This window comes from Anas acuta, unplaced genomic scaffold, assembly GCF_963932015.1.
Source record: "Anas acuta unplaced genomic scaffold, bAnaAcu1.1 SCAFFOLD_201, whole genome shotgun sequence".
Taxonomy (NCBI): Eukaryota; Metazoa; Chordata; class Aves; order Anseriformes; family Anatidae; genus Anas; species Anas acuta.
In genome coordinates this window covers 28,411-42,046 of record NW_027076205.1, presented here as the reverse complement: position 1 = coordinate 42,046, position 13,636 = coordinate 28,411, and the positions used below count along the sequence as shown (strand labels likewise).

General features: G+C 69.2%; 1 protein-coding gene across 1 annotated transcript; it reads left to right on the top strand.

Annotated features, from left to right (window-relative positions):
• Positions 1 to 1,435: 1,435 nt before the first annotated feature.
• FBXL6 (F-box and leucine rich repeat protein 6) lies at positions 1,436 to 13,636 on the top strand (the record flags this gene model as incomplete). Its single annotated transcript, XM_068668568.1, is given in 10 exon segments — positions 1,436 to 1,583; positions 1,656 to 1,775; positions 1,865 to 1,928; positions 2,808 to 2,940; positions 4,718 to 4,825; positions 4,915 to 5,028; positions 7,149 to 7,208; positions 7,210 to 7,381; positions 10,295 to 10,526; positions 13,394 to 13,636. Coding segments are annotated over 10 exon segments (1,371 nt in total), but the record flags the coding sequence as incomplete, so codon positions are not given.

The following is a 13,636-nucleotide window of genomic DNA, read 5'->3' as shown; positions in this document are numbered from 1 at the left end:
CTCCTCTGGCCCCGCCCCCGGCCCCGCCCCCTTCAAGATGGCTGCGGGGGAGCGGCGGCGGCCACAGGACCCCCGGTACTGGGGGGGGGCGGGGGGGGCTGCTTGGGGGGCGGCCATGGGGCTGGGTGTGGGGCAGGGTTATGGGGCTGGGGGTGGGGCTGGGGGTCTGACCATGGGGTAGGGCTGGGGGCTGCTTGGGGGGCTGGGAGTGGGGCTGGGGGCTGGGGTTGGGGGGCTGGCCATGGGCAGGGTTGGGGGGCTGGATGTGGGGCTGGGGGGCTGGGGTTGGGGTTGGGGTCAGGCCATAGGTCCGGCTGTGGGGCTGGTTGTGGGCCGGCTGTGGGGCTGGGGGTCTGACCATGGGGTTGGCTGGGGGGCTGCTTGGGGGGCTGGCCATGGGGCTGGGGAGTGGGGCTGGGGGCTGTGGGGCTGGCCATGGGTCCGTCTGTGGGGCTGGTTGTGGGGCTGGCCATGGGGTAGGGCTGTGGGCTGGCCATGGGCTGGGGAGTGGGGCTGGGGGCTGTGGGGCTGGCCATGGGTCCATCTGTGGGGCTGGTTGTGGGGCTGGCTGTGGGGGGGCTAGGGCGCTTGGGCTGCTTGGGGGCTGGGAGAGGGCTGGGAGGGGTGGGAGTGGGGCAGGGCTGTGGGGCTGGTTGTGGGGCATGGCCATGGGGCTGGGGCTCAGCTTGGGGCTGGGGGCTGAGCATGGGGCTGGCTGTGGGACTGGGGGGTCAGTTTGGGGATGGGGGGCTGGCCATAGGCCTGGCTGTGGGGCTGGTTGTGGGGCTGAGGGGCTGACCATGGGTCCCTCTGTGGGGCTGGCTGTGGGGCAGGACATGGGGCTGGCTATGGGCTGGGGGGTCAGCTGGGGGGTGGAGGGGGCTGGCTATGGGGCTGGCTGTGGGGCAGGGCTGTGGGGTTGGCTGTGGGTCCAACCATGGGCTGTGGGGCTGGCTGTGGGGTGGGGTCGTGGGGCCAGCTGTGGGGCCGGCTGTGGGGCTGGGGGGTCAGCTGGGGGTTGGGGGGGCCGGCTATGGGGCCAGCTGTGGGGCTGACCATAGGTCCGGCTGTGGGGCTGGCTATGGGGCAGGGCTGTGGGGCAGGACCATGGGGCTGGCTATGGGGCTGGGGGGGCAGGCTATGGGGCTGGCCATGGGCAGGGCTGTGGGGCTGGCTATGGGGCTGGGGGTCCATCCCTGTGTGTGACCCCCCCCCCTTCCCCCCCCCTCTCCCCCCCTCCCCCCCCAGCCCCCGTTCTCGCCCCCCCCCGCCCCCGCCGCCGCCGCCGCCCCCCCCCCAGCCCCCGAGGAGCTTTTGGGGACCCCCCCGGGGCTGCTGCTGCTCCTGCCGGGGGCTGAGACCCCCCCCAGACCCCCCAGACCCCCAGACCCAGACAGAGCTCGGGGTCCCCCCCACCCCCCATTAAACCTCGGGGGGGGGGGGGGGGGCGGTGGGACCCCATCGCCCCCCCCTCCCCAAATTGCCCCCCCCGATATTTGGGGGTCCCGGCTGCCGCTGCCGCTGCTGCTGCGCATCCTGGGGGGGGCCGTGGAGCAGGAGGGGGCCGTGCCCCTGCTCTGCAGGTGGGTGACAAAGGGGGGGGGGTGGGGGACACACATGGGGGGGGGGACACTAAATATGTGCCCCCCCCCCAGGGTGTCCCTGGTGTGTCACCTTTGGCACCGAGCCGCCACCGAGCCGGGGCTGTGGCAGCGCCTGGCGCTGGGACCCTGCCGGGACCCCCGGGCTGTGGCCGCCAGGGTGGGGGCTGGAAGGTGAGGGGGGGGCACCCCACCCCCATGTCACCCGGTGTCACCTCGCGGTGTCACCCAGCCCCCCCTGTGTGTCGTCCCCCCCCCCCCAGGCTGTGCCGGCTGCGGGAGCTCAGCCTCAGGCAGTGGCTGCGAGGGGTCCCCGAGGTGCTGCAGGTGGGTGCTGTGACCCCCCCCTGTGACCCCCCCATGTCCCCACATGACCCCCCCCTATGTCCCCGTGTCCCCTCTGTGCCCCCACATGGCCCCCCCATGGCCCTGTGGCCTCCCCCATGTCCCCAGGTGTCCCCACATGACCCCCCCGTGTCCCCCCCGTATCCTCCCATGGCCCCCCCCATGTCCCCTCAGTGCCCCCCCATGTCCCCATGACCCCCCCTATGTCCCCAGGTGTCCCCACACCCCCCCCACATCCCCCCATTCCCACATGTCCCCAGGTGTCCCCCCAAGTCCCCCCATCCCAAATCCAATGGCCGTCCCATTGTCCCCACGTCCCCACACCCCCCTGCCCCCTGGTGTCCCTGTCCCCCCCAGATGTCCCCAGATGTCCCCAGGTGTCCCCTCACCCCCATGCCCCCCTGGTGTCCCCACATGTCCCCAGGTGTCCCCAGGTGTCCCCTCACCCCCTGTGCCCCCCGGTGTCCCTGTCCCCCCTGGTGTCCCCTCACCCCCCAGGTGTCCCCTCACCCCACACCCCCCCGGTGTCCCCAGATGTCCCCCGGTGTCCCCAGATGTCCCCAGGTACCCCCTCACCCCCATGCCCCCCTGGTGTCCCCCTCACCCCCCAGGTGCCCCCAGGTGTCCCCAGGTGCCCCCGAGCCCCCCCAGTGTCCCTGTCCCCCCCGGTGTCCCTGTCCCCCCTGGTGTCCCCTCACCCCCGTGCCCCCCTGGTGTCCCCTCACCCCCATGCCCCCCCAGTGTCCCCTCACCCCTCACGTGTCCCCAAGTGTCCCCAGGTGCCCCCTCACCCCCCAGCTGTCCCCAGATGTCCCCAGGTGCCCCCTCACCCCTGTTCCCCCCCCCGTTGCCCCCCCCCAGGCACTGGCGGCCTCGTGTCCCCTGCTGTCCCTCGCTGCGCCTCCAGCACTGCCGGGGGGTCACCGCCGCCGCCCTCTGCGCCCTCGGCACCCACTGCCCCCGGCTGCACAGCCTGCACCTGCAGGGCTCCCAGGTGGGGGGGCACGGGGGGGTCATAGGGGGGGGTCATAGGGGGGCTTGGGGGGTGGGGGTGTCATAGGGGGCATGCGGTTATGGGAGGGGGCATGGGGGGGGCATGGGGGCATGGGGATGTGGGGGGGGGGACGTGGGGTGCATGGGGTGGTCATGGGGGGTTCATGGGGGACATGGGGGCGTCATGGGGATATGGGGGGGCATGGGACGTGGGGGTCATAGGGGACATGGGGGGTTATGGGGGGCATGGGGATGTGGGGGGGGCATGGAGGTCATAGGGGACATGGGGGGGGGCATGGGGGGCGTGGGGGGCATGGGGATATGGGGGGGACATGGGGGGTCATGGGGATATGGGAGGGGGGATGTGGGGGTCATGGGGGACATGGGGATGTGGGGGGGACATGGGGGAGACATGGGGATGTGGGGGGGGCGTGGGGGGCATGGGGGGGTCATGGGGGGGTCATGGGGGGCACAGGGATCATGGGGGTCATGGGAATATGGGAGGGGGGATGTGGGGACATAGGGGACATGGGGGGCATGGGGATATGGGGGGGCATGGGGAGTCATGGGGATGTGGGGGGGTCATAGGGGACATGGGGGGTTATGGGGGGCATGGGGATATGGGGGGGCGTGGGGGGCATGGGGATGTGGGGGGGGCATGGGGGGTCAGGACATGGGGATATGGGGGGGACATGGGGGGACATGGGGGCATGGGGGGGCATGGGGGGGCATGGGGATATGGGGGGGTGTGGGGGTCATGGGGAGATGGGAGGGAGGATGTGGGGGGGCATGGGGGTCATAGGGGACATGTGGGGACATGGGGGGGCATGGGGATGTGGGGGGGGACATTGGGGGGGCATGGGGGACATGGGGGGCATGGGGAAGTGGGGGGGACATGGGGGGTCAAGGGGATATGTGAGGGGGGGCATGGGGGGCATGGGGGGCATGGGGATGTGGGGGGGGGCATGGGGGTCATGGGGAGTCATGGGATGTGGGGGGGTCATAGGGGACATGGGGGGTTATGGGGGGCATGGGGGACATGGGGGGGCATGGGGATGTGGGAGGGGCATGGGGGGTCAAGGGGATATGGGAGGGGGGGCGTGGGGGGTCATGGGGACATGGGGGGCACGGGGATGTGGGGGGGCATGGGGGACATGGGGGGCATGGGGGGGGCATGGGGGGTCATGGGGATATGGGAGGGGGGGCATGGGGGGACATGGGGGGTCATGGGGATATGGGAGGGGGGGCATGGGGGGACATGGGGGGGCATGGGGATATGGGAGGGTCATGGGGGGGCATGGGGGGTGGGGTGGGCACAGGGGGCATGGGGGGGCATCGGGGGTCAAGGGGATATGGGAGGGGGGGCACGGAGGATCATAGGTGACATGGGGGGGCATGGGGGGTTATGGGGACATGGGGTCGTAGGGGACACGTGGGGACATGGGGAGACACATGAGGCCTGGGGGGGACATGTGGGGATGTGGGGGACATGGGGACACAGGGGGACATGGGGATATGGGATGGGGACACATGGGGACATGGGGGGGACATGTGGGGGTGCGGGGGGGGGGGACACAGGGGATATGGGATCATGGGGACACATAGAGGTGCGGGGGGGGACACACGTGAAAGACCCAGGGGAAGATACGGGGCCACCTGGGGACATGGGGGGGGCAGGGGGGTGACGGGGGGGTTATGGGGCCGTATGGGGGTGACAGGGGGGTTATGGGGCCGTATGGGGGTGACGGGGGGGTTATGGGGCCGTGTGCCCCCCACAGGTGGAGGCCGGGGCCGTGCCCAAATTCCTGGGGGTGGGGGGCGCGCGGCTGCGGCGCCTGTGGCTGAGCTGCGGCCCCCGCACCAGCGCCGTGCTGGCAGCGCTGGCGGTGAGTGGGGGGTCCCAGGGGGGTGGGGGGGGTGGGGGGGGTCCCGGCGGTGTTGTCACCCCCCCCCTGTGTCCCTCCTGTCCCCATAGGGGGGGAGCTGCCCCCAGCTGCAGCTGCTGGAGGTGGACGGGGGGCGGCAGCGCAGCCCCCACCCGCTGCAGGTCCCCGTGGAGCAGCTGCAGGCGGCCTGCCCACAGCTGCAGGTAACCCCCCCCCCGTGGGTACCCCCCCATTGGCACCCCCCCCAAGGGCACCCCCCCATTGGTAACCCCCATGGGCACCCCCCCTTGGGCACCCACCCATGGGGTCCCCTCCATGGAGCACCCACCTATGGGGTGACCCCCCCCGTGGGCACCCCCCCGTGGGCACTCCCCCATGGGCACCCCCCTATAGGCACCCCCCATGACCCCCCCCCATTGGTAACCCCCATGGGCACCCACCCATGGGGTCCCCTCCATGGAGCACCCACCTATGGGGTGACCCCCCCCGTGGGCACCCCCCCCCACCGGCACCCCCTCATTGGCACCCCCCCCCATCAGCACCCACCCGTGGGCGCCCACCCACAGGCACCCACCTGTGGGCACCCCCCCCATCAGCTCCCACCCATGGGGTTCCCCCCTATCAGCACCCCCCCGTGGGCACCCACCCATGAGGCTCCCACCCATTGGGTTCCCCCCCACCAGCACCCCCCCCCATAGGACCCCCCTATAGGCACCCCCCATGGGCACCCCCCCATCAGCACCCACCCATTGGGATCCCACCCATGGGGTCCCCTCCATGGAGCACCCACCTATGTGGTGACCCCCCCCCATGGGCACCCTTCTGGGGGGCTGGCACCCATAGGACACCCCCCCCGGGCTCCCACCCATGGGGCACCCACCTGAGAAGCTCCCACCCAATGGCCCCCCACCCATGGACCCCCACCCATTGGGTTCCCCTTTGTTGGGCTCCCCCCCTGACCCCTCACCCATGGGCCCCCCACCCATGAGACCCCCACCCATGGGGCACCCACCTGCGAAACTCCCACCCATGGACCCCCCACCCAAGGAACTCCCCCCATGCGCTCTCTCCCACCCATGGGTCCCCCACCCATGGGCCCCCCACCCAAGGGACTTCCCCCATGAGCTCTCTCCCACCCTTGGGCCCCCCACCCATGGACACCCGTCTGTGGGGCTCCCCCCTGACCCCCCCACCCATGGGGCACCCACCTGAGAAACTCCCACCCTTGGGCCCCCCACCCAAGGGACTCCCCCTGTGGGCTCTCCCCGAGGTCCCCCACCCATGAGACCCCCACCCAAGGAACTCCCCCCATGAGCTCCCTCCCACCCATGGGCCCCCACCCATGGGCACCCCTCTGTGGGGCTCCCCCCTGATCCCCCACCCACGGGCCCCCCACCCATGAGACCCCCACCCATGGGGCACCCACCTGTGAAACTCCAACCCATGGACCCCCCACCCAAGGAACTCCCCCCATGAGCTCCCTCCCACCCATGGACCCCCACCCATGGGCACCCCTCTGTGGGGCTCCCCCCCAGGTCCCCCACCCATGAGACCCCCACCCATGGGGCACCCACCTGCGAAACTCCCACCCGTGGGCCCCCCACCCAAGGGACTCCACCTGTGGGCTCTCCCCGAGGTCCCCCACCCATGGGCCCTCCGACCCATGAGACCCCCACCCATGGACACCCCTCTGTGGGGCTCCCCCCTGACCCCCCACCCTTGGGCTCCCACCCATGAGACCCCCACCCATGGGCCCCCCACCCAAGGGATTCCCCCTGTGGGTTCCCTCCCACCCTTGGGCCCCCCACCCATGGACACCCCTCTGTGGGGCTCCCCCCTGACCCCCCACCCATGGGCCCCCCCACCCAAGGGACTCCCCCCATGAGCTCCCTCCCACCCATGGGTCCCCCCCCCATGGACTCTCCTTTGTGGGGCTCCCCCCTGACCCCCCACCCATGGGCCCCCCACCCATGGGGCACCCACCTGCGAAACTCCCACCCATGGGCCCCCCACCCAAGGGACTCCACCTGTGGGCTCTCCCCGAGGTCCCCCACCCATGGGCCCCCCACCCATGAGACCCCCACCCATGGACACCCCTCTGTGGGGCTCTCTCCCGATCCCCCACCCATGGGCCCCCCCCACCCATGGACCCCCACCCATGGACACCCCTCTGTGGGGCTCCCTGTCTGCCCCCCCACCCATGGGACACCCACCCAAGGGACTCCCCCTGTGTTCTCCCTCCCACCCATGGGTCCCCCACCTATGAGACCCCCACCCATGAGACCCCCCACCCACGCCCCCCCCCACCCCGTGCGCCCCCCAGGTTCTGCGTCTCCTGAACGTCCCCTGGTGGCCCCGCGCGGTCCCCGCGGTCGCCGCTGGCCCCCGGCTTCCCGGAGCTGCAGGAGCTGAGCCTGGCCACGGCCACCGGCGGCGGTGGCACCGGGGACACCGTCCTGGGGCGCCTGCTCCGCGCCTCCCCCCGCCTGCGCCTCCTCGACCTCCGCGGCTGCGCCCGCGTCTCGCCGCGCGCCCTGCTCAGCCTGCCCTGCGCCGGTGAGAGTGGGGGCACCGGGGGGGGTGTGGGGATGGGGTGGGGTGTGGTGGGACACGCTGGGTGGGTTGGGTGGGTGGCACCGTGACATTTGGGCTGTGCCGTGCCAGGATGGGCCATGCTGTACCACGTTGGTTGTGTTGGTCGGGCTCTACCATGCCATTTTGGCTGTGCCATGCCAGGCTGTGCCATGTTGTGCCACGTTGGTTATGTTGGGTGGGTGGCACCGTGCCACTTGGGCTGTGCCATGCTGTGCCGTGCCATGTTGGTTGGGTTGGTCAGGCTCTACCATGACATTTTGGCTGTGCCGTGCCGGGCTGTGCTGTGTTGTGCCATGTTGGTTGTGTTGGGTGGGCTGCACTGTGCCATTTGGGCTGTGCCGTGCCACATTGGTTGTGTTGGTCGGGCTCTATCGTGACATTTTGGCTGTGCCAGGCTGGGCTGGGCCGTGCTGTGCCGTGTTGGTTGGGTTCTACCATGACATTTTGGCTGTGCCGTGTTGTTGCCAGGCTGTGCCGTGTTGTGCCACATTGGTTGTGTTGGGTGGGCTGCGCTGTGCCAGGCTGTGCCATGCTGTACCACGTTGGTTGTGTTGGGCCAGCTCTGCCGTGCCATGCCGTGCCATGCTGGTTGTGTTGGGTGGGTGGCACCGTGCCATTTGGGCTGTGCCATGCCATGTTGTGCCACGTTGGTTGTGTTGGTCAAGCTCTATCATGCCATTTTGGCTGTGCCGTGCCAGGCTGTGCCATGTTGTGCCACATTGGTTGTGTTGGGTGGGTGGCACCATGCCATTTTGGCTGTGCCATGCTAGGCTGGGCTGTGCCAGGCTGTGCTGTGCCAGGCTGTGCCGTGCCATGCCACGTTGGTTGTGTTGATCAGGCTCTACCATGCCATTTGGCTGTGCCGTGCCAGGCTGTGCCATGTTGTACCACGTTGGTTGTGTTGGGTGGGCTGTACCATGCCATTCTGGCTGTGCCGTGCCATGCTGGGCTGTGCCATGCCACATTGGTTGTGTTGGTCAGGCTCTGCTGTGCTATTTTGGCTGTGCCATGCCGTGCCAACTATGCCAAGCCAACTGTGCCACGTTGACTGCAGCATGCCATGCCATATCCACGGTGCCATATTGTGCCACACCATGCTGTGCCAACCACACCATGCCAACTGTGCCGCATTGGCCACACCACGCCACTCCATGCCATATCCATGGTGCCGTGCCAACCACTCCATGCCAACTGTGCCACATTGATCACCCCACACCACGCCATATCCATGGCGCCACACCGTGCCATGCCATGCCATATCCATGGTGCCATGCCATGTCAACCTTGCCACGTTGACCACACCACACCATATCCATGGTGCCGTGCTGTGCCATACCATGCTGTGCCACGCTGTGCCAACCGCTCCATGCCAAGTGTGCCACATTAACCACACCGTGCCATGCCATGTCATATCCATGGTGCCATGCTGTGCCACACCACACTGTGCCAACTGTGCCACGCTGACCACACCATACCATGCCATATCCATGGTGCCATGCTTTGCCATGCCAACTGTGCCAAGTTGACCATGACACACCATGCCACGCCATGCCATATCCATGGCACCATGCTTTGCCATGCCAACTGTGCCAAACACACCATGCCAACTGTGCCACATTGACCACACCACACCACTCCATGCCATATCCATGGTGCCATGCTGTGCCATGCCATGCCAACCACACCATGCCAACTGTGCCACATTGACCACACCGTGCCATGCCATATCCATAGTGCCATATTGTGCCACACCATGCTGTGCCACTCTGGGCCAACCACTCCATGCCATGCCATATCCATGGTGCCGTGCCATGCTGTGCCATGCCAACCACGCCATGCCAACCATGCCGTGTTGACCACACCACACCATATCCATGGTGCCACACTGTGCCACACCACACTGTGCCATGCTGTGCCACACTGACCACACCATACCATGCCATATCCATGGTGCCGTGCTGTGCCATGCCAACTGTGCCAAGTTGACCATGACACACCATGCCACGCCATGCCATATCCATGGCACCATGCTTTGCCATGCCAACTGTGCCAAACACACCATGCCAACTGTGCCACATTGACCACACCACACCACTCCATGCCATATCCATGGTGCCATGCTGTGCCATGCCATGCCAACCACACCATGCCAACTGTGCCACATTGACCACACCGTGCCATGCCATATCCATAGTGCCATATTGTGCCACACCATGCTGTGCCACTCTGGGCCAACCACTCCATGCCATGCCATATCCATGGTGCCGTGCCATGCTGTGCCATGCCAACCACGCCATGCCAACCATGCCGTGTTGACCACACCACACCATATCCATGGTGCCACACTGTGCCACACCACACTGTGCCATGCTGTGCCACACTGACCACACCATACCATGCCATATCCATGGTGCCGTGCTGTGCCATGCCAACTGTGCCAAGTTGACCATGACACACCATGCCACGCCATGCCATATCCATGGCACCATGCTTTGCCATGCCAACTGTGCCAACCACAGCATGCCAACCGTGCCACATTGACCACACCACACCATGCCATATCCATGGCGCCACGCTGTGCCATGCCAACTGTGCCACGCTGTGCCAACCATGCCATGCCAGCTGTGCCACACCACACCACTCCATGCCATATCCACGGTGCCATGCCATGGCAACCACACCATGCCAACCGTGCCACATTGACCACCCCACCCCACCCCATGCCATATCCATGGTGCCATGCCGTGCTGTGCCACGCTGTGCCAACCACTCCATGCCATGCCATATCCATGGTGCCGTGCCACCCCATGCCACCCCATGCCCCTCACCCCACCCCAACCACCCCACCCTGACCCCACCGTCCCCTCCCCACAGACCTGGAGCAGCTGCACCTGGGGCTGCACTGCAGCGCCTGCCCCCCCCCCAGCGCCCCCCAGGGCTGCGCGGCGCTGGCCTGGCGCTGGCGGCACAGCCTGCGGGAGCTCGACCTGGCCGGGCTGGGTTTTGGGGAGCAGGACCTGGCACAAGCCCTGGCAGCCTTCGGGCCCGGAGCCCCCCTGCACTCCCTCGACCTGGCGGGCACCAGGGTGGGCCCCGAAGCGCTCAGGTGAGGATGGGACCCCCCCCGGGAATGGGGTGGGGGTGGGGGGGTGGGGTCACCGTCCCCAGGTGATTGGGAGGGGTTTGGGGGTCCCCATCCTGGAGGGTCCTGGGGTCCCTGGGGGTCTGGGTGCCCCCATCCTGGGGGTGTTGGGGGGGTCTGAGGGTCCCTATGGGGTCCAGGTGCTCCCATCCTGGGGGGGTCTTGGGGTCCCTGGGGGGTCCAGGGGGTCCGGGGGTCCCCATCTTTGGGTACTGGGGAGGGGTCTGGGGGTCCCCGTCCCCGGGTGCTTGGGAGGGGTTTGGGGGTCCCCATCCTGGAGGGTCTTGGGGTCCCTGGGGGTTCCGGGGGTCCCCATCTTTGGGTGCTGGGGGAGTCTGGGGGTCCCCATCCTGGGGGTTGGGGGGCCCTATGGGGTCCAGGTGCTCCCATCCTGGGGGGTCTTGGGGTCCCTGGGGGGTCTGGGGGTCCCCATCCTGGGGGTCCTGGGGTCCCTGGGGGTCTGGGTGCCCCCATCCTGGGTGTGTTGGGGGGGTCTGATGGTCCCTATGGGGTCCAGGTGCTCCCATCCTGGGGGGTCTTGGGGTCCCTGGGGGGTCCAGGGGTCCCCATCCTTGGGTGCTGGGGGGGTCTTGGGGTCCCTGTGGGGTCCAGGTGCTCCCATCGTTGGGTGCTGGGAGGGGTGGGGGTCCCCGTCCCCAGGTGCTTGGGGGGGGTCTGGGGATCCCCATCTTTGGGTACTGGGGAGGGGTCTAGGGGTCCCCATCCCGAGGTGATTGGGAGGGGTTTGGGGGTCCCCATCCTGGAGGGTCTTGGGATCCCAATGGGGTCCAGGTGTCCCCATCCTGGAGGGTCTTGGGTCCCTGGGGGGTCCAGGTGCCCCCATCCTGGAGGGTCTTGGGGTCCCTGGGGGTCTGGGTGTCCCCATCCTTGGGTGCTGGGAAGGGTGGGGGTCCCTGTCCCCAAGTGCTGGGAGGGGTCCAGGGGTCCCCATCTTTGGGTACTGGGGAGGGGTCTGGGGGTCCCCATCCCCAGGTGCTTGGGAAGGGTCTGGGGGTCCCCATCCTGCGGGTCTGGGGGTCCCTGGGGGGCCCGGGTGCTCCCATCCTTGGGTGCTGGGAGGGGTCTGAGGGTCCCCGTCCCCGGGTGCTTGGGAGGGGTCTGGGGGTCCCCATCCTGCGGGTCTGGGGGTCCCTGGGGGTTCCGGGGGTCACCATCTTTGGGTACTGGGGAGGGGTCTGGGGGTCCCCGTCCCCAGGTGCTTGGGGGGGGGGGTCTGGGGGTCCCCATCCTGGAGGGTCTTGGGATCCCTGGGGGGTCTGGGGGTCCCCATCCTAGGGGTCTTGGGGTCCCTGGGGGTCCAAGTGCCCCCATCTTTGGGTACTGGGGAGGGGTCTGGGGGTCCTTGGGGGTCTGGGTGCCCCCATCCTTTGGTGCTGGGAGGGGTCTGAGGGTCCCCGTCCCCGGGTGCTTGGGAGGGGTCTGGGGGTCCCCATCCTGCGGGTCTGGGGGTCCCTGTGGGGTCCAGGTGCCCTCATTCTGGGGGGTGTTGGGGTCCCTGGGGGGTCTGGGGGTCCCCATCCTGGAGGGTCTGGGGGTCCCTGGGCGGCCTGGGGGTCCCCATCTTTGGGTACTGGGGAGGGGTCTGGGGGTCCGTGTCCCCGGGTGCTTAGGAGGGGTCTGGGGGTCCTTGGGGGTCCGGGTGCTCCCATCCTGGGAGGGTCTTGGGGTCCCTGGGGGGTCCGGGTGTCCCCATTTTGGGTGCTGGGGGGCTGTCCGGGGCTCCCTGTCCCTACTTCTTGGGCTTGGGGGGGTCTGGGTGTCCCCATCCTGGGGTGTCCCCATCTCCAGATTTTGGGAGGTTCCCTGCCTGTGGGTGCTTGGGGGGGGACCCCTCTGAGGGGTCGGGGGGGTCCCATCCCCATCCCTGGGCTCTGGGGGGGGTCTCAGTGTCCCTGTCCCCATCCCTGGGTTTGGGGGGTGTCCTGGGGTCCCCTCTCTGGCTCTGGGGGGGGTCCCAGTGTCCCTGTCCCCATCCCTGGGCACTGGGGGTGTCCAGGGGTCCCCTCTCTGGCTCTGGGGGGGGGTCCCCATCCCCATCCCTGGGTTTGGGGGGGGTCCGGGGGTCCCATTCCTGGCTCGGGGGGGGGTCCATGTCCCCATCCCAGTGTCCCTGTCCCCATCCCTGGTCACTGGGGGGGTCCGGGGGTCCCATCCCTGGTGCTTGGGGGGGGTCCCAGTGTCCCTGTCCCCATCCCTGGCTCTGGGGGGGGGTCTCAGTGTCCCTGTTCCCATCCCTGGGTTTGGGGGGGGTCCTGGGGTCCCCTCTCTGGCTCTCGGGGGGGGTCCCAGTGCCCCTGTCCCCATCCCTGGGTTCTGGGGGGGGGGGTCTCAGTGCCCCTGTCCCCATCCCTGGGTTTGGGGGGGGTCCTGGGGTCCCCTCTCTGGCTCTCGGGGGGGGTCCCAGTGCCCCTGTCCCCATCCCTGGGTTCTGGGGGGGGGGGGTCCCAGTGTCCCTGTCCCCATCCCTGGGTTTGGGGGGGGGGGTCCGGGGGTCCCATCCCTGGCTCTGGGGGGGGGTTCCCAGTGTCCCTGTCCCCATCCCTGGGTTTGGAGGGGGGTCCGGGGGTCCCATCCCTGTCTCAGGGGGGGGGGGTCCCCTGTCCCCATCCCTTACTTCTGGGGGGGGGCTCCCAGTGCCCCCCCCACCCCTTGTCACTGGGGCCATCCAGGTGTCCCCTCCCCATCTCCAAGCGCACTCCCCAGATCCTTGGGGTGGGCATTGGGTGCTGCCGACCCCTGACCCCCCACCCCCCCCACGACCCCCCCACCCCTACCCCTGACCCCCACGACCCCCCCGTGCCCCCCCCCAGCGCCCTGCTGCTGCGGTGCCCGTCGCTGCTGTACCTGGACGTGTCCTCGTGCCGCCGCCTGCCCCGTGGCACCAAGCGGGCGCACCGGGGGCGCGGGGAGCTGGGGCACTGCCTCGGCCTCCTGCTGGGGGCGGGGGTCGTGCCCCAAAGCCCCCCCCAGCCCCCCGACCCCCAGCAGCTCCCCCACGACCCCCCCGAGCTGCCCTGGGCGGATGGGTGATAATAAAGGGGTCGGGAACCTGG